This window comes from Ciona intestinalis, chromosome 8, assembly GCF_000224145.3.
Source record: "Ciona intestinalis chromosome 8, KH, whole genome shotgun sequence".
NCBI classification, from domain to species: Eukaryota; Metazoa; Chordata; class Ascidiacea; order Phlebobranchia; family Cionidae; genus Ciona; species Ciona intestinalis.
This window is the reverse complement of record NC_020173.2, coordinates 3658028-3684199: the sequence shown is the minus strand read 5'-3', so window position 1 is coordinate 3684199 and position 26172 is coordinate 3658028. Positions and strand designations below refer to the sequence as shown.

At 35.2% G+C, this 26172-nt stretch overlaps 6 protein-coding genes across 9 annotated transcripts; 5 read left to right on the top strand and 1 right to left on the bottom strand.

Annotated features, from left to right (window-relative positions):
- Nucleotides 1-858: 858 nt before the first annotated feature.
- On the top strand, nucleotides 859-2683 carry LOC100187012. The gene is made up of 4 exons (XM_002130863.4): nucleotides 859-987; nucleotides 1595-1664; nucleotides 1828-1921; nucleotides 2214-2683. Exons 1-4 carry the CDS (start codon nucleotides 912-914, stop codon nucleotides 2322-2324), a joined length of 351 nt encoding a protein of 116 aa, XP_002130899.1. The 5' UTR covers nucleotides 859-911; the 3' UTR covers nucleotides 2325-2683.
- A 3421-nt stretch (nucleotides 2684-6104) lies between these two features.
- LOC100184619 (beta-1,3-galactosyl-O-glycosyl-glycoprotein beta-1,6-N-acetylglucosaminyltransferase 3-like) lies at nucleotides 6105-11142 on the top strand. Its single transcript, XM_002130892.4, has 8 exons — nucleotides 6105-6372; nucleotides 6719-6767; nucleotides 7121-7282; nucleotides 7439-7599; nucleotides 8898-9122; nucleotides 9403-9552; nucleotides 9814-9971; nucleotides 10242-11142. Exons 1-8 carry the CDS (start codon nucleotides 6140-6142, stop codon nucleotides 10631-10633), a joined length of 1530 nt encoding a protein of 509 aa, XP_002130928.1. The 5' UTR covers nucleotides 6105-6139; the 3' UTR covers nucleotides 10634-11142.
- Nucleotides 11143-11428: 286 nt separating this feature from the next.
- On the top strand, nucleotides 11429-12327 carry LOC100185392 (phosphopantothenoylcysteine decarboxylase-like). The gene is made up of 2 exons (XM_002130960.5): nucleotides 11429-11666; nucleotides 11851-12327. The coding sequence occupies exons 1-2, from the start codon at nucleotides 11505-11507 to the stop codon at nucleotides 12253-12255; spliced, it is 567 nt and encodes a 188-aa protein (XP_002130996.1). The 5' UTR covers nucleotides 11429-11504; the 3' UTR covers nucleotides 12256-12327.
- Nucleotides 12162-14129, top strand: LOC100175202 (2-(3-amino-3-carboxypropyl)histidine synthase subunit 1-like). The gene has a single exon (XM_026835440.1). The coding sequence runs from the start codon at nucleotides 12357-12359 to the stop codon at nucleotides 13617-13619; it is 1263 nt and encodes a 420-aa protein (XP_026691241.1). The 5' UTR covers nucleotides 12162-12356; the 3' UTR covers nucleotides 13620-14129.
- On the bottom strand, nucleotides 14118-17091 carry LOC104265968 (keratin-associated protein 16-1-like). The gene is made up of 4 exons (XM_018813093.2): nucleotides 16228-17091; nucleotides 15833-15946; nucleotides 15156-15344; nucleotides 14118-14764 (listed from the first exon to the last, which is right to left on the bottom strand). Exons 1-4 carry the CDS (start codon nucleotides 16451-16453, stop codon nucleotides 14436-14438), a joined length of 858 nt encoding a protein of 285 aa, XP_018668638.2. The 5' UTR covers nucleotides 16454-17091; the 3' UTR covers nucleotides 14118-14435.
- LOC100183021 (cytosolic purine 5'-nucleotidase) lies at nucleotides 17064-25466 on the top strand. 4 transcript variants are annotated; one of them, XM_002131029.5, is made up of 17 exons: nucleotides 17064-17155; nucleotides 17502-17608; nucleotides 17965-18090; nucleotides 18308-18413; nucleotides 19560-19615; nucleotides 19937-20087; nucleotides 20327-20419; nucleotides 20917-21054; nucleotides 21422-21463; nucleotides 21568-21576; nucleotides 22043-22150; nucleotides 22406-22532; nucleotides 22801-22963; nucleotides 23261-23305; nucleotides 23848-23995; nucleotides 24304-24393; nucleotides 24734-25466. In XM_002131029.5, the coding sequence occupies exons 1-17, from the start codon at nucleotides 17153-17155 to the stop codon at nucleotides 24920-24922; spliced, it is 1701 nt and encodes a 566-aa protein (XP_002131065.1). In that variant the 5' UTR covers nucleotides 17064-17152; the 3' UTR covers nucleotides 24923-25466. The 4 variants fall into 4 exon arrangements, with proteins under 4 accessions (XP_002131065.1, XP_018668625.1, XP_002131088.1 ...); XM_018813080.2 differs by lacking the exon at nucleotides 21568-21576; XM_002131052.5 differs by lacking the exon at nucleotides 23261-23305 and having other exon boundaries at nucleotides 24734-25306.
- Nucleotides 25467-26172: the final 706 nt, after the last annotated feature.

Genomic DNA, 26172 nt, shown 5'->3' with positions numbered 1-26172 from the left:
AAACATCGCTCTACTTTCTGGCCAAAAAACGAGCATGAACTAAGTAAGCGAAGTCTAAATTACACTGTAGCAACACTTTAGTGTTACAGTAAACCCGAGCGTAGTGATTATTGTTTTTGCTGCTGTTGAGTCTGTGGAAGCAATTCGCGTTGCGAGAAATACGCAAGAACGAGGGGATTTGATTACACCCTACAGCAATTGTTACAAAATGCATGAAAACGCGTGGACATGCTTCTGGTATGTCTAAGCAACTGGTAAATATAATATAATTAGCCTTACACTTTAGTTATGTACTTATTCGTTTATTATATAGCAAGATTAAAGTTATTTTTATTAATTATGTAATAACAATATTACGTATTAGCTCATAAATTTCTGGATTCCTTTTCCATGGCGTCGCGTCACAATGCGATGTACGTGACCGAATTCTAAAATTCTTTTTTCCCGAACCCCAAATAATTGTCACACCTTCAGCTTATAAACGTCACGATCCTCATAGACACGTCATAATAGACATTTTGTTGGAAAAGATGACAGATAAATGAGAGTCGCGTCGATAGCAAATCTTACAATTTTACAACAGTCGAATAATTTCTGTTTTAAACGATTCGTGGAATAAAAATTGAAGGGCATTTTTTATTTCTTTGGAAATAAATTAAGATTTTTATTTATGAAACTTGTTGGTAAACCTATATCTATTTTATTTAGTATGAGAATGTAGTTATTATTTATTGGTGGATGTGTCTTTAGGTAATGAACTGCGCTTGGTCGCTGCACAATTAAACTTTTTGCATATTGCGAATTTATATACCCGCCAGACGGAGCTGTAAAGTTATATGGTTTTTCTGTGTATTTCAGATCTGAACCTGTTCCTGTACAACACGCATAACAATTTTGTTCTTGCCATCAATATGCTTTCCATGAAACTAACTTTGGTCCTGGTATGTTTCTGCTTTGCACTTGCAAACGCTATGTCGGTGAGGCAATGTGAGTATTTTATCTTTTTCTCTTTTCGGTTGGCTACAGAAATTACCATAATCCAGTCTTGGTGCTGCAGCGTGAACGAAATGTTGCTTTTTAATAAAATCAACCCTGAATTTATTTTTTTTCAAAAATGTAAATTGGACTTTTAAGAAAGACAGTAACATTATGGGTAAGGTCCAGTAGCACAGTTTAAGCTATAATAAGGTAATAGAGCATATACAAATAACCAAGTTTATAATAGGTAAGTTTTCAGGTAAATACATAAACGCAAATTCAAATTATGAGCAACGCTAATTTAACGGGTATTGCGCAGCCAAGCAAAACATATATAGCTGGGAGGAAGAAGAAAGACACATTTTCATTCTATTTTCTCGTCCTATACTTGGTAGTAAACAAAGAACATTCAAAGAAGTCTAAAACGATATTCTCATGACTCCCATAGACCGTTCTTAATTGTTCAAAACACGACAGGAAATTCGCATATTATATGCCAAAGTGTTCCGTCTCGCCCACCCTACCATATATCTATGTTAATATATAGACAATTATATTGGAAAACCTGTAGAAAATATACGTTTCGGAAAATTAATTTTACCTGATTTTTTTCAAGGCGAATGTACGTTTCATGATGCAAAAGACAACGTGCTCGAAAAAATCATCATAACCTGCAACAAACAATGGTAAACTTTTAAACCTTTATATGTTAACAATAAACTTTAAAAAAAAAGCCCATTAGAAGTTGTAACACGTAACTGTTTTACCATTTGAACCCCTAATTGTTCTTTTAACGACCAGAGAGTTTTGGTCACTATATGTACCTAACGCGTATCTAACACCTTACAGGCTTACCACCCAAAGGCACATTTGTGTTTGCTCCGAACAACACAAAACCATAAAGGAATATTTCGAAGGGAAGCTTGACTGTTCAAAGGCAAGGGTAAGAAATACAAATCCATATTATATTTAACGTCGTACGTAAGGATGTTTCACAAAGTTGCATATACGTGATTACTCGAGGTAACGGTACACCCGTGTTATAACAATTGTCATTGATAATCAGTTACATTTATTTATTCATGTTCTGTTATAGGACTGTAATTCCAAGATCAGAGCTTCAGGAAACTATAATTTAATTTAAAAGCGGTTAAATAAAACTTTTTATTAAGCTTTCGGAAAAAAACTTTAAACATATTTTTTAGTTTATAAAATATTCTTCTTATATATTACAGAGTCGAACTATGGAAGAAGTAGAAGTAGCAGAGAGAGCTGAAATCACAGGCAATCTGAAATGTGAATTGCAGTCAAACAGCTTGTACGAGTACCATTGCCAACTGGCATAACAAGTTCTACATTAAATATAAAACATTTTTGTCCCTGTAGGTCTATTGTATAACACCGGGTGTTTGGTGAAACACTCTAATTGGATATTGTTAACGCTTGACTATAAGCATACTCAGTTATATAGAAACAAAACACGAAAATCAAGTTCAGTTAAATTTCCCGCAAAGTTATTTTTTTACTTTAAAATTTAATGCTTGCGACTTTGTTTTGTGTATATATTGATACTGATTGCCCTTACTAGTGTGTACACGTCATATTTATAATCTTACAAATTGATGCCCTAAATTATAATATTGTGTAATTCATTTTATGGCCGTTTTCGTTTCATATTTGTAAATACATCTATAACATAAAAATACGTGTAACCGGTGCAAAATCTCTTTTATAAAATCAATATACTTTCCAAGAAATGTGGTTACGTCTGCTGCTTTGAATCCAATCAATACCATGTTTTATTACGTCACGAATTTAAAGCAGGCTATTTTTGGGCTATACATAGAAAGAATTTCTCTATTTTATGATAGAAAATTTGCATATACATTAAAATATATATAACCGTTTCAACGACTGTCGGTTTACTTAATTAACACATATTTGCATAAAAAAGGATCGTGTTCAACGGCTGGCGTTTTATGACCCCTGTTATCGCGTATATTTAAAGTAAGCGATAAATAAATGTGTAGCTACTTCGAGAGGAAAATAAATGTATATGCATTATACCCATATACTGCAATTTTTAATTAAAATCGAAGTAAGTGTAACACCGACCGACATATTTAAATAATTCAACGTTTGCTGTGAGCGAGTGAATTATTAATGTACCGAATATATCTTATCATGGAGTCGGTATAGGGCGGCCGATACTTTAACTGCTGTTGTTTGTTCTTGGCCATACAACACGTAACCATGAACCGTAAGCAATCGAGGGTATTTTACAGTGTTTTTCAACTTGACACCAGTGTTACCGAATTGTTATCCGCTCACGAATAACTTATTAGGCAGATAGAACAAGCTATATTATTCACCAAGTCACAATAAAATTGAGGTAGAGAGCTTGTAAAAAGGACAGATAATTAACTACGTACGCCATAAAAAAGTTATGTAGAATACGCTATTCGATACGCGCCGATTAAACACACGTAAAACGATCTATAAAATCGGTTTATAAAAATAAAGTAGAAAATACGTTTACAGTAGGATTTGTTCAGAAAAGCAATTGTCCTGAAAACTAACTCTTTCTGAAGTTTATGATGTTATTCGTTTACAATAAATATATACCGGTTTTCTGCGTAATTAAACAAAGACAGTACGTTGAACTACAGCTGCTATAGAACAGCAGTTCCTCAGTCTATGCTGTGATTCATGTGCGTGAAGTTAATCAGGCTCAGGTTTTCAGCGAAAACGGGACTATTTTATCAGATACATAGGCCTGAATGTGGCTTGGCTTTTAAAAAGTATCAGAACTTCGGCTATATACTTTATACTCTGCGTCAAGTTCTTTGAAAGACTCTAGCAAGCAATATTAACGAGTATAATAACGTGCTATAAATATTCAAATGACCTCGTTTGCTTTAGTTCGACAGTCAACATTTCTGTCGTGAAAGCAAACAGAGTGGTTGAGCAAACAGCATGACGTCACTCACTGTGTGTGTGTGCGCGTACTAGAACCAAGCAGCTATTCGATAACTTAGCTTTTAGCTTTTACATGAAAGGTCACAAAACAGGACAGGTCTTCCGTGTCAAGACGACTTCACCCACAAATTAAGTATATAATAAATAGCTTAAAGGGACAGTTACTAATTAGTAAAAGATACAAGTCGATACGCTATTAACAAAAAAAAAAACAGGAGATATAGTACAGCAGGTATAACTTGAACCAAGATTGTTTAAACACTTATACATGACGTCATGTTGCTGCAAGAAATATGACGTCATTTTATGCAGAAATCTGTTAAATAGCGTTAAGGAAGTAACCGGATATTACATCATTGTCAAAACAGTTTCGCACTTCGAGAATAAATGTAAGTTTTTGTTTGAGGTATGAAAGAAAGTAACAGTCCAGTGTTAGTACTGTGGGAATAAAAACTTTTGGATACTGAGCGGTCCACTACCATAACAATAACCCGGATATAGGAATCTCAGTATACCTTCAGAGAGTTGATAATCACCACAGCGATGGAAGCGTGGGTGATTTAAGTTACGTGGTTAAGTTACAGAGATTAGATCGGGCCCTGACAAATAATTGTTGGTTGGGTTATGTCTAAACTTTGATTGACGTTGACGACGCTTATACAGGCAGAGCTGTCAGTTTGGGTTATATATGTAGACCACTTATGGCAGAAGATGCGTTCTATTTTCTTAACAAAGGCGCTTGAACGCAGTCGAGAGTTCGTGTGTGACGTCACAATTGCAGAATAGACGCGTACGCTATTATCCGTTCTACAAGTTTTAGATTCTTGAACTTCACGGCACGAAAGGCGAATTTCTTTAAACGCGTATATTTTGGGGCAACCAGGAATTATTTAGAGAATTAACAAGAGATCTCGTTTCGTCTAATTAGGGACGCATCACTGCTTTGTTTGCCAGTTTGATACACGCTTCTTAACCCTGTTTAAACAAGGGTCGTTGAAATTATTTTCTGCAGCGCACTTCCAAAGCCGCGAAACGAATGAATAGGGTCGGAATGTGTTGTGTGAAATGTGAGTCTTTTGGTGTGCAGCAAACAAAGGTGACCAAAGAGTTATTTGACTATGGAAGGTTTTACTCATGTTATGCTCATGGGTACTTGCGTGTTCGCTGTAATGGAAAATCGGTATTGTCAAACAATAAGCGGAAGTTGCTGACAGTGTAATGAATTGTTAAATCGCGTTGAATAAAAGTTGCTGACTAAGAACTAGACAATGAATGAAAGCCGTGGCCCCTGCTAATGATGGTAAGTGAAAACCAGACAGTAACTCGGTTCTTTATCAGTGTGAGTTGGACTCTTCACTAAGTTCCTGTCCGAAACATCTGCTGAGTAAGAGTAGTATCTCACGCATCGAGACAGTAACTTTGTCCATCAGTGTAAGAAATAATACTATCGAACAAGTTACTGTCAGTAACTTGACACAAGGTTAAACAAACATAGGCCACTATATAACAATACTGCGATCGTGCGTAAAATCGCGCCCTAATTTAAACAATAGGCCAGTCGGAAATAATTAATTGATTTCAGTGCTGGGCGCGTGATTGTTTTTATTTTCAGCTGTCCTGACAAGCTATGACTCATTGTTGAATAAAATGTATCAGTCAATTTCGTTCAGTTGTCTAAAAAAGTATATTAACATTTTATTTGCTTTAATTTATGTTGATTTCATTTAAATCAGTATCCATACGTCGTCTAAACCGCGGCATATGGTGGTTCTAAGACGACTTTCGATGTTCTGAGGATACATTTAACACACAGGGCTATTAAACTGTTCAGGCATTCTTGAAACCTGTTTCGGTCGATATAACATGTGTGACCCCTGTTTAGTGGTTTTGGTAGGTCTGCGTTGTTTTTGGGCAAATGTAGGCCCTGAATGAAACAACTTAACATCCTGTTTATAAACATATGGGTTCTCAGCCCTTTCAGGCTTACGGCACAATTGAATTCTCAGATCTCTTTACAGCGCAGCAAATTTTGGAATCTTAGATTATACAGTATAAACAACGCATGCGAAACTACATCTTGTGCATTAGTGAAAACTTCGCGGCATACCTGAACGATTTTTACTAAACGTAGTTTAAAAAAATCTTATCTGTTTATTTTTTACAGGTTAAGGTGGTTTTTGACATGGCGCTTGGTATCAATGGTAACCAAGTTTGTTCGTTTATTGAATGTGACTTTTGTCTAAACAGCCGAAATCGTCGTGGAGTGAAATTCTTAACGCGTTGTTTTTACGTGACGTTGTCGCTATGGATATTTGGTTCTTTATTATTAATGATGGTAAAAGAAGACAACACTACTACCCACAAACAAATCGAAAAAAAGGAAAAAGAACGGAACGTTTTTGAACAATTCAATAAGTAAGTTATATATCACGTTATCGAAAACACGAGAAGATTGAAACACAAGTGTTATATAGTAAGGTGGGGGGAGATGGGACACCTTTAACACATGATATCCAAATAGCCTGATCGTGTTTTAAACAATTAACAACAGTCTGTGTAAGTCGTGAAGAAACGGTTTTATAATTCATTAAACGGTTTTATATATGATTATTTGAATTATTTGACGGTTTTATATATGATTATTTGATTTTTTTGTTTACTACCAAATGGAACAAGAAAATAAAATGATAAGGTGTCCCAAACCTGCTAATTTATACAGCGAACTACTGTGATTTAGTTAAAAATCCTTACGTTTTTCTAGGTTACGACCAACCGAAGGAAATGATTATGAAGCTACAATGAATTTAAACGTAAGTTCGTCGTTATTAGCCCTAAGCTTGCAAAAATTACGATCCTATAAACTACAGTCTAAGATCGTACACCGCACATTACATTATATTTTGTACTTTATGTAGCAGAATATATAAGGTGGAAAATTCAAAGACACTTTTACGAGTTTAAGTATAAACAGGATAATTTATATACGCATTAATTGAGGCCGGCGAAGTATCCGGATTACGTCACAAACAGTATCCTCACGACTTCAACAAACCGTTGGTAATATTTTCAATTTTAAAACACGATCGGGTTATTTGGATATTATGTGTATAAAAAATCTAAGCAGCATATTGATAAGTTATAACAACCTATTACGCATATTTAGATACCCGCCCACAGAAACACAACACACCATGAAAACAACTTTGAAGAATTCAGAATCGAGCCAAATCCATTGCTCCCATATTTGGATTGCAAAGGCGTATTGGAAGGAAGAGACGAAGCAATCGTTGCCGCTAGACTAAAATCCTTAGAGCTAAAGTCAAAGGTGAAGCTATGTACAATATTATACGGTAGGAATCGTATTAGTTTTAGTTAATATTAGCATCAAAATGGGGTAAAGGGCCAACTCTTGTGTTTCAGGATTCGTTAATAGACTGTTGATGGACAAATCCTTAACTTTAACGCATATTTTGGTCTTCAGCTATTCGAAGATCGACGTAATCAGTTCGAAAACTTTGGTGGAAGTTTAATACAACTTGCTGACAACTGCACGCGATTCAAACGAGAAAGGAATTACGTCACATCCGCTCTTACAACAGAAGAATCGAATTACCCGATTGCTTATATTTTAACTGTACATACGTAAGTCAATAGGTGTCCCGTCTTCCCCCACCCTACTGTATTACTGTGGGGCAAAACTATTAGAACCTAAATCCTTTATTTATTGATCGTGTTTTAAATAATTAACAACACTCTTTTATTCGAGTCGCGTGATGCGGTGATATAATTCTGTAAATATTTGATTACTACTAAATAGGACGAGAAAGGAGAGTGGAAACATGACACCTTTTCATTCTATTTTTCGTTCCATTTGGTAGTAAACAAAGCACATTCAAAGAATTATAAAACCGTATCCTCACTACTCCCACAAACCGTTGTTGATTGTTTAAAACACGATCAGGTTATTTGGATATAATGCATCAAAAGTGTCCTATCTCCCCCCACAGTACTATATAAAATATACTGCTACTACTTTTGAAATCATTAACGTTTTCTAATAATGCCTCGCGGCAGGGCAGTAGAAATGTCAGTTTTAGTGAACCTACGTAAACTTTATTTTGCCAGGAAATCATTTCTAAGACTTTTAAGTAAAATTGCATGGTCGCCTGGTCGGTATAATTTGAATTGTTTGACGAAAAATCGTGTTTCTTTGGTTGTTCTTAGAGAAATAACAGAACAATCGTTTTAATATTGAAATTAAATTGTATTTTACCGACACAATATTTTTATAGGTCGTTTTACAAAGAGTCAACAAACAAAAATACACCAATCACTTTTTACAGGCGTTTATATAAGTTAGGATTCCCATTTTAAATTACACTAAAACTCTGCTGCTCGCGGTATAGTTTTATGCCGAAGGCGTAATTCAATTCACATCTATATGGGAAACCGCGCGTATTCACCAACGTCCTTATTGAACCAGACTAATAGGCAACTACCGCGCATTGCGGTTGCGCAGCGACTTTAGCCTAGACCAATTTCACTTCAGTAATGTTAGGTTGTTCGAGTCTAACTGCCGGTTGGGTTGTTAACGGCTACGGAATCTTATTCAACCGATACCGGTCATTCGGTCAATGCTGCTGTATCACCATTGTGGGCGTGTGCGTTTTGGGGCAAGAGTCCCCAATGAGCTGTCCAAATTGTTAGCTTTACAGAATATAATAATGGCCCACCAAGTAACGAACGTGGTAACTCATAATCGAAGGTGTGTGAAATGGAAAACTCGGTGTTACATATATAGTAGGATGGGAAAGATGGGACACCTTTAGCACATAATGTCCAAATATTCTGATCGTATTTTAAACAATTAACAAGAGTCTGTATAACCACTGAGTTGCCCGGCTACCTGCTGAGGATAATTAAGTAACATTTGTTCACAGAAACATTGCTGCTATGGAACGGTTGCTGCGTGCAATATACCGCCCCCAGAACATATACTGCGTACACGTTGATCGAAAATCTTCGCAAGAGTTTCAAGCCAGTGTTCGGAAAATTTCAGGATGTTTCCAAAATGTGTTCGTTCCGAGTAATTTAACTGAGGTTCATTATACGCACTGGAGCCGTGTTCAAGCGGATCTAAATTGTATGCACAATTTGATTGACAGGTCGGTAATCGTATACGTTTGTAATGTAAAAACGCTGGTTCTGAGAAACGTTTAGACTGTTTTATACTTTTCTTTTGTAGTGCCCCAAAATGGAGCCAAAACACATGTCTGTGTTATATAGTTGGATGCCGATAAGAGGCGCCAGTAGTTATCGATATAATGTAGACCAAAACGTGCACGAAACACGACCACCGTGTCATACCATCTAGAGAGCTCCGCCACAACAAACAACTTTGTACGTTTGTTTATTCACTGCTTAATTTTTTACTTTTTTTCCCAGAAAGGAGCAAGTTCAATGGAGGTATGTAATCAATCTGTGTGGGGCAGAGTTCCCACTTAAAACCAACTTCGAAGTGGTAAGAAGTTTAAAAAACTTGTATGGATACAATAGCATGGAGTCTGTCATTCCCCCACCCCATAAAACGAAAAGGTAAGAACTGTAAAATACCTAAAAAAAACATACAAAAAACTGGAAAATGCTGTTCTGGAAAATTTGTTCTATGTACTTAATTTAAGCTTGTTAGCTTTACTTGCAATATATTTAATACACCAGCATAAACAAATGTATCAAATTAAAACACATATTGATCCTCAATATAAAATGGTTTATTAGAATTGTTCTAATAAAACAAAACGTTGCATTATTTAAATTTATATTAATTTAATGATAATGATGAAAATTGTAATTTAGATACGAATACCACTTTGTGCTTCCCGACACGCAAGGCGATTATGTCGTAATGGATAAAACTAACATAAAAAAGGAACCGTCACCGTTGGATATTCCCATGTTCATTGGAAGTGCTTATTATGTATTAAAACGTCAGGCAGTAGAGTTTATTATGACAGGTATGTTAATCAGTGGCACCTGTTTCTTTACATTATTCATACCAAAATAACACAATGGGAATAATAGTTGAACACCGAAATTATGAGCTTAATTAGCTATTAGCAGATTTCGTAGCACGGGTGCTTAAACTTTTATAGTTTGCACCACCTTTTGGAAACACACAACACTCATAGCTTCTCACACTACAATTAAAAAGTCTAGATACGCTTTATATATTATTTCTGTTAAATTATCCCATTAAATTTGTACATTTGTCCGTTATATCACAGATTCAGAGGTTCAGAAATTCTTTAAATGGAACAAAGACACTTACTCACCAGATGAGCATATGTGGGCAACACTGCAAAGATACTACCCAAGATTACCTGGTAGTTTTCCACCTCATGTCAAGTATGACCAAAATGAATTACAGACCATTACGAAACTTGTAAAGTGGGGTGGGCTTGATACATTGGTCTATCCTAAATGCTCTGGTGTTTATAGCAGGGGAATCTGTATGTTGGGAGTTGGAGACCTGAGTTGGTTGTTGCAACAGCATCATTTATTTGCTAATAAGTTTGATAGTCATATAGATCCTTATGCAATTGAATGTTTGGATATTTTTTTAAGAAATAAAACTATAAGTCAAGCAGTAAAGTACAACTCTGTTGGTTTTATATAAGTTTTATATATTTTAGTGTCATGGTAGTGCTTTTATTCGTAACTATTCGCTGCTTTTACTTAGGTTTAGTTTTCATTGTGTTGTTTTGCAAATTCTTCATTGAACTTTACAGTATTGTTACACTGCACTAACTCATTTTGTGTTAAATGTCACAATACTGAACACCATTATGGCAGTAAGCATAAATGTTTGTTTCTTGTCTGTTGGATTACCATCAATTTTTACTGAACTCATTATTTACTGGAATATGTGCGGTACCAGCCTTATATTTAAATATTTCCCACCTTTATATTAAAATATTTATTTATTTACTGATTTTTCTGAAATGTTCAACTGTGACATTATATGATTTTGTACTTCAGTTCATAGCCGTACCTAGACCATGACACCCTACTACTATTGCCAAGTTATTTAAAATAAATACATAGAGCTAATATGTGATGTTGAGTTATTACGCCCTGGTACAGAAAAGTAGTACGTGAGAGTATAATATAATATCTTGCAATGGAGCATTGTATTTGTGCATATGTTATTTTGTCCTTATATTATACCAATTAGAGTCCGTATATAAACATGTTTATATACGGACTCTGATGTAAATCATAAGAAACGCTACTATCGTCTCTGCACACGTTATTAACAACAGAACAGAGCAAGATATAAGTTACTTACTTTTGTTTACTCCGACATTTGGAATTCATTTTCTTAAAACAAACAAGATATTTCCCGCCCTCATCTTATTTTAAAAATGTATATGATATCTATGGCAATCAAAATCTTATAAAAACTACCAATAGAAATGTTATAACTTTGTTAAAAGCCTACGTGACTTTAAAATTATACAAGCAACGTGAAAGTTATCAAGTAAAATATGGTGAATATATTAATTGGTTGCACTGGCAGCGTGGCATCCATTAAAGTACCTTTATTGGTGGAAAAATTAAAATCAAGTAAAGTATCTAACTGCACATTGAGAGTTGTAACCACCGAAAACGCAAAGCATTTCTTTGAAAAAACTTCACTTAACGTTGAGGTGACAGGTGCTCATGTTTACAAATGTATTTTGAATATGTTTGATGCTTTTTTAAAGAGTTTGGCTGTGGCAGGCATACTAATTTTGTGCTGGGTGTTGGTTAGGTATTTTCTGTATACACAATTTTTATTGTAAATTGGCATTAAGCTAAATTCAAATCCTCAACATTGATTATTTCCTTAAGGTTTATGATGATAATCAAGAATGGGACACTTGGAAAAAACGTGGGGACCCAGTTCTTCATATAGAACTGCGGAAATGGGCAGATGTGTTTATTATTGCCCCATTAGATGCTAACACATTAGCTAAACTGTCCAGTGGGGTGTGTGACAATTTGGTGACATGTGTTGCTCGTGGGTGGCCTGTGGGGGAGAAGCCGTTCATATTTTGCCCAGCCATGAACACAATGATGTGGCAGCATCCAGTAACAAAAATGAACATAGATGTGTTAGAGTCGTGGGGTTATGTGCAAGTACCACCAGTGTCAAAGTTGCTTGTGTGTGGTGATGAGGGATTGGGGGCAATGTGTAGTGTGGATACCATTGTTGAAGTCACTGAGGAAATTATAAACCGTGACCAACGTACATAAGAGCATTTTATCATGTGCAATAAATTGTTAGTTCATTACCACCTGCATTTTTATAAATTATTTATTGTTTCAGAACAATGAGGTAGATAAGTAAAACTGAAATGGAGCCAACCAAAGCTGAAGTAACTACAGTTGTGAAAGCCAACCCAATTCGAAAAAGATTTGGTCCCAATTCAAGGGCAAACATTCCCAACAAGGTGCCAGATGAAATTTTAAATGACCCAAAGCTACAACTTGCTGTGTCTGTTCTACCAAAGAATTATGAATTTGAGATCTACAAGACTGTATGGAGAGTTCAGCAGTCTGGAGCTAAAAGGGTGGCTCTGCAGTTCCCTGAAGGGTTGCTCATGTTTTCATGTATTATATCTGACATAGTTGAGACCTTTACTACCGCTGATACTGTGATAATGGGTGATGTTACTTATGGCGCTTGCTGTGTGGATGACTACAGTGCAAGAGCATTGGGATGTGACTTCATGGTTCATTATGGCCACAGTTGTCTTGTTCCTATTAACAACATGCCAGATATGAAGATGCTGTACGTGTTTGTTCATATAAAGATAGATAACACTCACTTTGTGGAAACTGTGAAATTAAATTTTGAAAAAGGTTCAAAAATTGTTCTGGTGAGCACTGTGCAGTTTATAACTTCTGTTCAATCAACAAAACAAGAACTTGCAAGTGAAGGAATTGAAGTTGTTATCCCACAATGTAAACCTTTATCTCCTGGTGAAGTGTTGGGGTGTACATCCACTAAACTTGGTGAAATTAAAGCGGATGCGTTGATCTATTTAGGAGATGGGCGCTTCCATTTAGAATCCATTATGATTTCCAACCCTGAGATTCCTGCATATGCATATGATCCTTACAGTAAGAAGTTTACTAGAGAAAGATATGACCATCAAACCATGCTAAAAACAAGGAAATCTGAGATCGACAGAGCCTCAAAAGCAGATAAATGGGCAATTATCTTAGGCACTCTTGGAAGACAAGGGTCGCTAAAAGTTATGAATTACCTCAAGGAGTCAATTGAATCTTCAGGCAAATCTGTTATAACTGTTCTTCTATCTGAGATCTTTCCGAATAAACTGAAATTAATGCCAGGTATAGATGCTTGGGTTCAAATCGCTTGCCCAAGATTATCCATAGACTGGGGCACTGCCTTTGATAAACCGCTACTCAACCCATATGAGGCTTCCGTAGCGCTAAACAAAGCAGAGTATAGGAAAATATATCCAATGGATTTTTATGCAAATGATAGCAGTGGGGCATGGACGCCTAATAACTCAGTTCACCGCCCTGTTCCTGTGCGTAAAAGTAAAGCTAAACTTAATTCAAATGGTGATAAAAAGGTTAAAAGTTAATTCCTTTTGGTTTAATGGTTTACTTCATTTTTAAGTCACTGAACTGTTTTATTTCTGTTTAGTTTTAAACTATGTGGAGTTATTTAAAGTGCCTGTGACATAATTTAATACATCAATTACGAACAACGATTTATTAATGTAACTAAAATTTATGTGATGGATAGTTACAAATTTATGTTTGGTGATATCCTATGCAATGTAATACAATACTAGGATGGTAAAAATTGTTTTAGTTTGGCTCCAAACTGCTCTTGGTATATTCAACAAGCCTGGGTGTGTTTTAAGTCTTATAACCATGTCTATTTAGGTCTCAAACTCATTGCTTATTTATGGCATACCACCCTGAATAACTAATATACAATTTAAAATTTAATTACAACTTTTACTGTACTGTTTTGTGCAAATTGTTTTAAAATAGCTGTTTTATGCTTAAGGCTACCACCAATAAGACAACTGTTATATAACATAGTTGTCTCCACACTCAATAAACAAGCACAGTTCTTAATGATACAGTATATTATAATTGATTAATATATAACGAGTTGTGTTACCAGTATATAGCAATGCCGGGTATAGTACTAGGTAGACTTCTATATAGTGGGGTGGGGTAAGACGGGACACTTAAGCACGTAATATCCAAATATCCTGATCGTATTTTAAACGATTAAAAATAGTCTATGGGAGTGGCGAGACGGTTTAATAAATCTATCAATGTTCTGTGTTTACTACCGAAGGAACTGGAAAATAGAGTGAAAAAGTGTCCCATATTCCCCACCCTACTGTATATTCTGTATTGGAAGACTTGAGATTTGGCTTTTAACGTAAACCATTGGGAGTGCTTGTAGTTGTTGAGGCAGGAGTGCTGGTAGTTGTGCTCAGAGTTCTCATAATCTTGCTTGGTGTGCTAGTAGTTGTGGCAGAAGTACTGGTAGTTGTTGTGGTACTAGTCCTGGTAACTGTGCTTGGAATGCTGGTAGTCGTAGTTGGGGTGCTGGTGGGAGTTGCATAAAGGTCCTCACAGCGAGTACAAATACCACAAGACCTCTGACATGTAGCTCTCACGCTTGTTGAGTGCACAGACGTTGATGGTAGGCATCCGCCTTCTTGTTTCCAGTTCGTACAAAACGAGTAATCGTCCTTGCATTCTGCACGAAACAAATACTGTTTCACGTACGTTAGTACGTAGTTATCAGGTACAAGTCCGATACCGGTGACTGGCGAAAGTAAGATTGGTCGAACATTGAGTGCAATTAGCGGTAAATAAAAATTTGTGTTCATTTTTAAATGCTACGCAGTGCGGGTACAAGTTAAACGGCGCCATGTATGGTCATGGAATGTAGTACTGTGGAAGGAGATTCAACACAGTTAGCACATAATATCCAAATATCCTGATCGTGTTTTAAACAAATAACAAAGGGCTATGCAAGTCGGGAGGGTACGGTTCATTAATTGTTTGAATGTTCTTTGTTTAATGGGGCCAGAAATTAGAATGAAAAGGTGTCCCATCTTCCCCACCCTACTATATGTTATGTTTACTTTTGGGGTCAGGTTCACATGGGAGCGTCAATGATGAAGGAGAAGAAGATGATGGTGATGATGATGGTGTACACGGGGCGCATAAGTTGCAGAATTTTCGACACCCTAGCATTCCAAAATTTTTTTGGCACAAATTGTTGAAAAGCATTCTTAACACCGGACAGCTTCGGTAGCGGTCCACACATTTGTCTGGAACGAAAAGATATTCTCATATATATATATAAAAGCCATTACATTCCAATGCGCTACTACGAACGGCGTTATATATAGGCTCTTCTTTATACGAATCGGTAGGGCCCTACAGCGAGGCACGACACAGGACCATCTGCATAAGATTTAGGCCAAGATTAATATAATCGCCCATATACGTTTAAAACGAAAGTTTTTAAACAATAATAAGAAGGTTGACAAGTTACAGTTTACAATACAAGCTGTCTCGAAGTACAGTGCGTATTTACATATATACTTTCAACCAGAGTCCGTATATAAACATATACGGGCTCTGCTTTGTTTATATATGGACTCTGCTTTGACCATTTTGTAATACAACGTACCCATTTATTATGGCCTTGGCCTCTTGTTTTAATTGATCGGGTGTTCGAAGAGATACAAATATAAGCCATGCTATGTTTTACAAGTGATAATAAAACAGACAAACGAAAAAGTCTCATACTAACCACATTCATTGCTGCAAGAGCATACACCACAAGTCTTTGCGCACAAGATTCGCGACCAGATTACAGTGCAACCTGTCGTGTCACAGTTTGGATTTCTGTCCTTACAGATGGAGTCTAGATTAAAAAGTTATTACAAACAACTTAATGCTAATATGTTATACAAGACTGATGTGGTTCAATGCATTTCCCTAACATGCTTTACACAGAGCTGTGCAGAACTCACTAAACACCGTTTCAGAAGCTCGATAAATATTTTAATTTGACAAGAAACGTCAGTTTCCAAACAACTTTGGGCCACGATAGAAACAAGCTTGATTCTCTGGTTTAGAGGATTAGGCCTGTTGATACGTTATGTGTGGTATACGAAGTTACGCAATGTTGTAAAACTAACTTACTGCACGTGGATGTGACATCGGTGGTGCTATTAGCCCATGCGACGTGAAGTAAAATCGAAATAAAGACTACAACCTTCATTTTTGCTGTCTTTGAAGATAAATGTAAATACCGTTGTATACTATAAGTCGTCGGCTCTATAATGCAGATAAATACGTCCCTATATTGCGGATAAACACTTTGTGTGGGTATTTTGAATATCGTTTGAATATTTAAATAGTCATGCATAGAATTATACGTGGTAAATTTAAATAACGATTATAGCGTGTTACTTATTTACAAAACACACGAACCAGCCTGGTCATAATGGGCGTCACTTGGTGACTTTTACTATTTAACCGGGGGCAAAAAAAATGTTTTGTTTTCTAGAACTGGAACACAGACATCTTATAATCGAATGACGTAACTGTTTCGCATGAGTGCACTGATCAGCTGTTTCGCATCAAAACAATTTCTCAACAAAGAACGAATCAGCTGATCGAACTTGTTTGTGTGCACTGGGTTTGTTATGCCAGGTCCTTGCGGTATATGTTGCTGGATGAGTTACGTGTTTGCCTTTTGGCGCTTAACGGCCTCTTATAACGTGTTTGTATAAATTTCGTATGTAAATTTGCAGATCAAAATTTGAATTGCAAAACAGATCTGTGTACACTATCAGTAGTAGCGTCACCGGCGTATATCGTTTATAAATAACATAATCAACATTTCAATAACTTGAAGTCATTAGTTTAATTATTAACCATATACAAAAATTATATATAATGAAAAGTAATTGGTAACTTTGATAGGTAGGCTATAAAAGTATTCATTTGAAAAGGTCAATTCGTTTTAAAGTAATGACCATTCTATTTATCGTTACAGCTATACATACTTTGTGGTTAAGTTTTTTGATACGTTTTTACTTTGAACTAAGCAAAGATATCTAAAATGGTTAGTAATTTGTTTATTTTCAAAATCTTGTTTTGTTATCATTGATGTGACATCACAGATACCTGACACATGCAACTGTTTATGATAAATATTCTGTACAGCTACCATAGTTCTAAATCACTTAAGTTATATGATTTGTTTACATGTTGTTTCTGTTTTGTCAGTACTTCATTTCTTTTAATTATTTAGGGATTTTTTTAGTTGTCTTACTTTGTAAAAAACGTATGAAAGTGAGACAATAATTATATTTTCTTCTAGTATTTTCCATTCTTTATTTTAATATGTTCCTTGCTGTTTTACCTTTTAAATATGAAATACCACCATAATAATGTTGGAATTTCAACAGGAACATGCGAATGGTATTGCCCCGAGCCTTCATAATGGGCTGGAGAACTCAGTTGGAGACAGAGGTGCTGCACCTAACAAACAATACAAGAGAGGTCCAACAGCCAGGTGCGAAGTGGTTTCATTTCTAATTAATGCTGAGGTGTTGAGTGTACAACATTTAACATTGGAATGTCAAATACACTTGGGAAGGATTTTGCTCTATATTGGTGAATTCCTACAGTGGGGCACCGCATTGGCCGTAGGTTTTAAGTCAAATTTGACACATTAAATGTATATAACCACTGAGTAATTCTTCATATAAAATACTACAGCACATGGTCTTAACCTAGGGTAGGTTCTAGGGACACAAGAAATAAAATGATTTTCTTTCCAACAATGTAATAGCTGACATAAACTTTTTTTATAGGTTGCATAACTTCAATCTAAGTTTTACATACAATCTAACTTCATAATATTTGCAGAGTGTTTGTAAACAGAAGCTTAAGCCTTGACAAGATTAAGTTCTTTGGGTTTGATATGGACTACACACTTGCTGTTTATAAATCACCTCAATACGAAGAACTTGGCTTTGAACTTGCAAGAGACAGGTTGGTTCGATAGTCTGTTAAAATTGGACATGTGTAATTCAGTGCTTTTCATGGTTATGTCGCCAAAGTCGATGACATTTGAATTGGTTGGTACATTATTACAGCCAATCACCAAGCCCTAACTATATTGTCAGATCTTTTGGAGTAGTTTTACTGTGATTAATTAGTAATTACTATAACGATCAGAACTATTTTGCTACAATTGTTTGTTCCACAGACTCATTCACTGTGGCTACCCTGAAGAACTGAAGAGGTATATTTACGATCCTGGATTTGTTCTTAGAGGATTAATTTTCGACAGAGAACTTGGACACATGTTAAAGGTTGTTCATAGATTTGTAAAAAACATATACCAATTGGCAATTGCTATATTATTAAAGCAGAGTGGTATATAAAATTGTTCTATATAATTGAAGCAGAGTGGTATATAAAATTGTTCTATATAATTAAAGCAGAGTGGTATATAAAATTGTTATTTTTTTGGCAAAAGCACAAATGGTATTATTATAATTGCTCATAATACACATTAACATGCATTATCTGGTGCCTATGAAATTTGCAACGTTTTCCGTTGGTTTAAACACACCTTAGTTAAATATTAGCACACAAGCACAACTATCGTTAAGTATCGTAATGCAGTCTGACCTTTAAACTTACCTGTTCTGAACAAACAGGTCAAATATTAAGCTAGCTGTTTGTTTTAGAGTAATATTTTATAAAGAGAACGTGGTAAGTGTTCTTAAAATACTTGTATAACGTTTCCCATATTAATTTTTAGGTTAATTTCATTATTTATTTTTAAACGATTTTATAGCAATGTATTCGATAACAGGATTCCTTACAAATAGAATTTTTTAAAATAATTTTATTGTTAAAATACCCAAACCGCAAAACTTGGCAATTTACAAAAAAATGCTATGTTTTTTCTCTGCGCTAATTAGTGTTATTTTTCGTTATTACAAGCAGTGTTTACAGATCTTGTACTGCTGATGGTGCCAACCACTGTTCCACCTGGCATTGGTAAACACTATGAATGAACTACAAACTGTGTAAAATGCAACAATAATTTTAGAAACCAAGAGAAAATTGGACACATATACTGTTTATAGAAGTTACATTGTTAGAATATAAACAATTTATTACCTGTAAACCGTTTTACCAAGGAAAGGTTATAAAGTCAATAACCTTTTTTAATATAAAGACCAATTTTTTTTAACAATCAAAGTATATATCAAACATTTTAATTTAACCGTTGGTCGGTATAATCTTTAACATAGTTTGTCGTATTCACATGAAACAATAACAAGTGTGATGTAACAATAACAGTTGTGACATAAAGACAAGCTGTTCGAATGTAATGTAGGAATATAGATCTCACATTTAATTTCCATTAAAATAATTCTACACTACTGCCAATACATTTTAGGTTCTTAAATTAAAATTATTCAACTTTATCAATTATTCAACAGGTTGACACATATGGAAACATCTTAGTCTGCACTCATGGCTTCAAGTTTCTTAAAACGTGAATGTTAATATATTATTGTGGCATGTTTCTTAGTCACTCACAGTTTGCATAGCACAATTACCAGTACAGTTTATTTATTTTAAATCACTATTTTCCAATCAACTTAACTAAGATAAGATTGAATAAAACAAGTACAAAGTGCAAGTACACCCAGAGATCATGTTTGCTATGTGCACAGTATATTCTTGATTAGATAAGAATTTTTTTTTTCAAGTAAAAGATTTTTTTATTTCCAAAAATTTGTCAATGAACTAAATAACATGAGTTAACTTCCAAAATTCATTTATGTAAAACTTAATTATGACATCACAATTCCAGGTCTGAGGTCATGGAAGATTACCCGAATAAATTTATCCAGCTTGGAGACACAAGTCGTTACTACATCTGCAACACTTTGTTTAATTTACCGGAGATTTATCTACAAGCTTGCGTCATTAACTACTTCTGCACAACTGAAGGATACGTCAAGGTACTGGCTATAGTTTCGAATCTGCTTTCTTTCCTCCTAAGGGTGGAGTTTTCAGTAAGGCATAGGATGTTGGTATATTATTACCCCAACTCCCAGGATGCAAACATCTAGTACCACCGAAGAAGTTTATGGGAACTCTGTATTAGAAATTTCATTCTGGACTTGTTTTTTTCTGCATTCTTTACCATTCGACCGCATTATTTGCAACTACCCATCTTATAATTTCTATTTTGATGCAGAAGAGACAAGGTGTACAGAGAGGAAACCTTGTGATGTCATATGCTACAATACACACTGATATAAGAGCTGCTGTTGATTTTGTTCATGTAAATGTAAGTTATCTTCACTTGCTTGATTGCCACTTTCCTTAACACAGTGTGAGGTTCTATAGTGAAGCATAACCCATGAACTGTGGATTACAGGCAGGGTTGGGACATTTATTCAACTGTTTGTTTGTACTTACTGCTTGATTTAGTATGTATAGTGAAATTTGCTTTACCCATCCTCATGACTGCTACTTCCATGCCAACAGTCTAGTTACTGAAGCTATTGTAGTGTCTTGACAGCAATATAAAGATATGTTTGACAATAAGTTTAAAAGTGTTAAGATATATTTGATAATAAGTGAACACTACGTCATTTAACTTATACTATTGTTTAAGGAGTATTTTATACATTTGGCTTTTGTTCTGCCATTATTTATAAACCTGTTAAAATGTTAATATCCTAAATATTTATTAAACCTTTATTAATTTCCTCACAATTACAAGTTTATATTTATACTTTACGGGTCCGTGTCACTCATTATCAATCCTTTATGACCACACAGGGTGAATTGAAAAGCAAAACAATTGAAGATCTCGATAAATACGTCGTAAAGGAACCAAAACTTCCGCTGCTCCTGGATCGGATGCGGGAGCATGGAAAAGTCTTCCTTGTCACTAACAGTGACTTTGAATATACAAATGTGAGGAGAAAGTTAATTTGTGTTTACATAATTGATAATGTGTATGTGTACGTGGTAACAGTCATAGTGTGTATGGTGGTATAAAGACTCACTGCTGCTACTACCATGCCCACAGTTGAGTTGATAAAGTTATTGCAGTATGTGAATAATCCTTAGGTCGTTTGGAAACTTGAGTTACTTATCCAAGGTGCCACTCCCATGCACACAGTCGATCTGCCGAAGCTATTATAGCGTCTGAATAAAATAGACATGACCTTTGTCTCAAAAGTGACATGCAGTTACTCTGTTCTTTGATACCATATGCCTTTGATACTCTATGTCCTTTTTTAACAAACTTGGATTTAAACTTTTTCACATATTTACACAGAAAATGATGACATATTTGTTCGACTTTCCACATGGGCCCCAGGTACGTAGTGTGTGTAATAGACATCACAAACTCACATAATTAATTCTATTTTGTTTGCTGTGGTTTGCTGTGATCTTAACTTCGGAATCATTCATTCTCTACAGAACACAAAGGTAACAAACTGTTGTAACTTTGCATTATTTCACTTGTGACTCAGCTGAAGTGTATGCACTGAACAACACGGGTGTAGATATTTCTTCGTTTGTTCTTTTTTACACCAAAGCGAGCCATGTTGTAGCTTCAATGCTGCTTAGAACAAACAAAAAAATATTTACACTGCCTTGCACTGGGTGTAGATAGTTCTATGCTATTTTAGGCTTTGCTGTAGTGTAGATGGCTGCTGATTAGAGCAATTAAATTTAATGTTGTCACTCGATTTTTTTCAATACCAAAAGGTTTTATATAAATAAATAAAATGATAACCGATTTCATTAATAACTCTCTAACACATATTTCTGTGGAAGAAAAAAACCTATTATGGTATACTAAAATAAGATTAATCCAGCAGAATGGTTAAACTTCAAACCAATACTAGAAGAGTAGCCATGTACCTTAATATTTTAAACAATCTATTTCCAGCCAAATGAACCACATCGACCATGGTCGTCATATTTTGATGTCGTTCTCGTAGAAGCGAGAAAACCAAAGTTTTTCGGGGAGGGGACAGTTCTTCGTAAAGTTGACATGGTGTGTCTATGTTAGTTGGTACTTTTTATTAATCGGTGTATATAAAAGCTTTTTTAATGTTATAACACAGCAGTTAGAATGAGATGTATGAATACACTATGTATGTGTGTCTGGGGTAAAAGAAGATACCCTATTCTAACCTGACAGTGAGCATAGGGTGTACATATGATAACATATGATATAAACCATGTATGTCTAATGTACCAAATTAACTCGACCACGGGTCTTTTTATCTAACAATGTCCATCCACATAGGAAACGGGAAAGTTACACATCGGACATTACACAGGAACTTTAAGAAAAGGAGCCGTTTACTCTGGAGGTTCATCTGACGCATTGTGTGATATGATGAACGCAAAAGGAAAGGAGATTCTCTATATTGGTGAACATAGGCTGGATTTTTAAAAACAGTTTTTTTTTGCGCCATCTTACACTAATGATTGTCATGTCAAAGTTAAATTGATACTGCACATTCGTTGGGTGTTGGATTAGATAAAGAATAATCACATTGTATAATTGCATAATTTACTTGCAAAAAAAAGATTATTTGAACTGAGTATTTATGTGGCACAGGATATTGAGTTATAAAGGTATAGGAAAACAAATTCAAGTCTCACCCAGGGTTGTATCATTATGTTAACTATCTCCAGGTGATCATATCTTCGGAGACATCTTGAAATCGAAGAAGAGACGAGGTTGGAGGACATTCCTTGTTGTTCCTGAGATGTCCCATGAACTTGCCATCTGGTTGGAGAAAAAGGATCTTTATCATCGATTAAATGAACTGGATTCAATGATTGGAGAGAAGTACAGGTTGGTGCATGAGTGGGAGCTTGAGGGTGAGGAGTTCAAAACTCACTTGGGGGACTCTGTTGGTAACGCAATTGCCTAAACATAGTGGTAGCTCAATGGCTGCTGTTGTTTTCACTAAAAGTTACTTTGATGAAGACATTTATGGTAATACTTGGCAGTGAGTAGGCTATGAGGTGTATGAATACTACACCATGTGTGTCTAGTGTGTATGAAGACACCTATGATGCAATGTCCAATTTCTACCCCAAGGTAAAGTTGGCCATATCATCAGTACATTACTTAGCAAACATGTTTTAGAGAAATTTTTCCACATCTCGGTTATGGAGAAGACACTTCATCAATGTATGTTTTGTGTAAAGCGATGACGGATGCTCAATTTGTTAATTATATATACCCCATTATTGATCCAAGCACAAAATAATTAACTAAATGATTTTGCGGCAACGCACTTAATAAAACCACGCCTTTTAAGTCAACTATTAATTTTAACAATTTTAATTATTCCAAGTGTAAGGCAAGAGTGAGCTTATATAAAGATTGATACTTTTAACACTATGCTTAATCAACACATGAACAAAACTAATTCTCTGCTTGCATGAGAGCACAGTATGACACCAAGCTGATAATAAATTTACCTAATTGATTGTCCACTGCTATGAGCACACACAAACAATTTGCTAAACTATTGGTTACATTGATTTATGCCAAAACATTTAAAATGTCGTGCAACAAATTCATAATAAATTCACAATATAAAAGTGATATTTTTTACTTTTATACTTATACACCAATGTTGCTTTATAAACCTATTTTTCTAGTATCACGATTTTTTCACAAAACGCAACTTTGATCAAACGTAACTAAACTTACACAAATTTTAACAGAAACTTGGACAGTGCTTCATGTGAACGTCCCAACATTCATTCACTACAGGACAGTATAAGAAGTGTAGTGCATGAGATGGATATGGCGTTTGGAACTTTTGGAAGTTTGTTTAGAAGTGGATCAAGACAAACATTCTTTGCAAGTCAAGTGAGTTGCTTATTGTAATTCAATGAGGGAATGTGTCAATTGATTTAGTTTATCAGGCGTTTGGGTAATGGCTAACTCTGGCCTACCAGGTCCCCCGGGCGTGCCGTAAAAAAAAACCTTCAAACTTGATTTTTAATTGACATAAAGCCTTAAACTAGATTTTACTTCAACATGACATATCCTATTTTATTTATAACTAGACCTGAAGCATATTAGTAAACACCCCATGTCTGACCTGACCATTCCTACAATTTTTAATTCAAAGTTTTAGAATAAAGTATTTCTCACCTCGAGTCATTTCCACCCAGGTGACAAGATATGCAGACCTGTACGCATCTTCATTCATAAACCTTCTCTATTATCCCTTCTGCTATTTCTTTAGGGCACCTGCTGTATTGGTAAGTATTGAATATTTTATTTATGTATTTTTTAGTCTTCATGGGTGAGGTCCTTATCAAGGACCTAGGATTTAGGCTGATTTGGCCCATTGCCCCAACACCCAAAAAGCCCATTTAATTGTGCATTTATTAATGTTAAGATTCTTTAGAGTGTCCAGAGTTAAAGGTGGACAATAGGTTGTTTATTAAGCTCCCAAGCAAAATGTTACTATTGCTGCTAGGTTATTTAATTGATGCAGCAGGAACCACTGGTGTTTAGTATTTATAAAAGTGGGCCACGAACTATAAAAGGTTCAGAAACTTTGGACTTTATCTAAAAAACATTTTTATGAAATTACAGATGCCACATGAGTCTACTGTTGATCACGATAGTCAGTATGACATCACAGAGGAAAGTCCAATGGCAAGTCGTAACATAAATTCAAATAACTTTGAACATCTTAAACTTGAAGAATTGCCAAGTCAGCAAATGTGCCGATCAACTGAAATCACGCACACTCATGATGATGATGATGAGTCAGACGAATAAAATTACTCGTGAAAAAATTGAAAATTACTTTTTTCAAAAACTATAATTTTTTTATTTATTTTTTTACCGAAACGATCAAATATAAATTCTTTTCAGGCATGTCCGTACTTTATGTTAACGTTAATTAGCACAATCTGAGCTTGCTAAATTGTAGTAAAAAGACAAATCCAAGTAGACATCCATGCACTTATATGCATTGTGTATAAATATATTCTATGTAAGTTGCTGTTATTGACCAAGTGCAATTTATTAATGGTATAATTGAGAACCCTCAAAATTGATTGCAAAAAATACTGCAACATTAATTTGTGAGTCAATTTGTAGTGCGTAGTCTTCCTATATAACTTATACATATCAATAAACTAACATTACTACATATGTAAATTAGCAAGTGTCATAGTTTGACGATTTTATGCATTTTCATCATAGATTTGGCATACATTGTGTTTTCTGTCCTGTTTTGCAACTTGACCTATATTTTGGAAAATTGATGTTGAATTTTTACAGAGCACTTGCCACAAGGAAATAAAAAAGTTTCCTATATAGTCTTGTAACTACAAAATTAGAGATGCATACCTGGAATGTAGGTCCATATTACTTTACCACCCATAAGACCACAGTGGGGCAGTTTCTATACACTCAATCATAGAGATTCTATTCAATAAGTATAAAGGTTAAGGTCAATACTAAGCACACCTGGAATGTGAGTCTGCCACCCATTAACCTGTGTTAAAATAGAAATACGATAGCTTTGTTACGTAGAGTAGCACAACATACAGTCCTACTACCATAACACTGGCTGAGCGTTTCAGTCCATGCGTGTGCATCACTGAACTGTACCTATAGCCTTACATTATAGCTCAGGAGTTTACATGCTGTGTAACTTCACATATGACCTTTATGATTAAGTTACAACGAATTTTCACGTGACATGTAGTAAACCTGCGCACTGCCCCACAAAAACGCCACATACACTTATGACGCGATCCGCTGTTTTGGTTTAGTCGTTAAATCAGATATGTCTTTTTGGGAATGGCAAGTTATGGTCAAAAATAATTAGTTTATTAACCCCTAACAGATTGTTCCAATAAACCACATTCAATAAGCTATGGCACCACCAATATGCAAGCATAAACAGGATTTTGGTGCCAAACTATTTTATACAAGACACCACACCATTATCCCCTTTTATATTAAATTTTAATTTTTAGCCCTTGTAAATTAAAAAAACTGCTAGGGTTGTTGTAGAA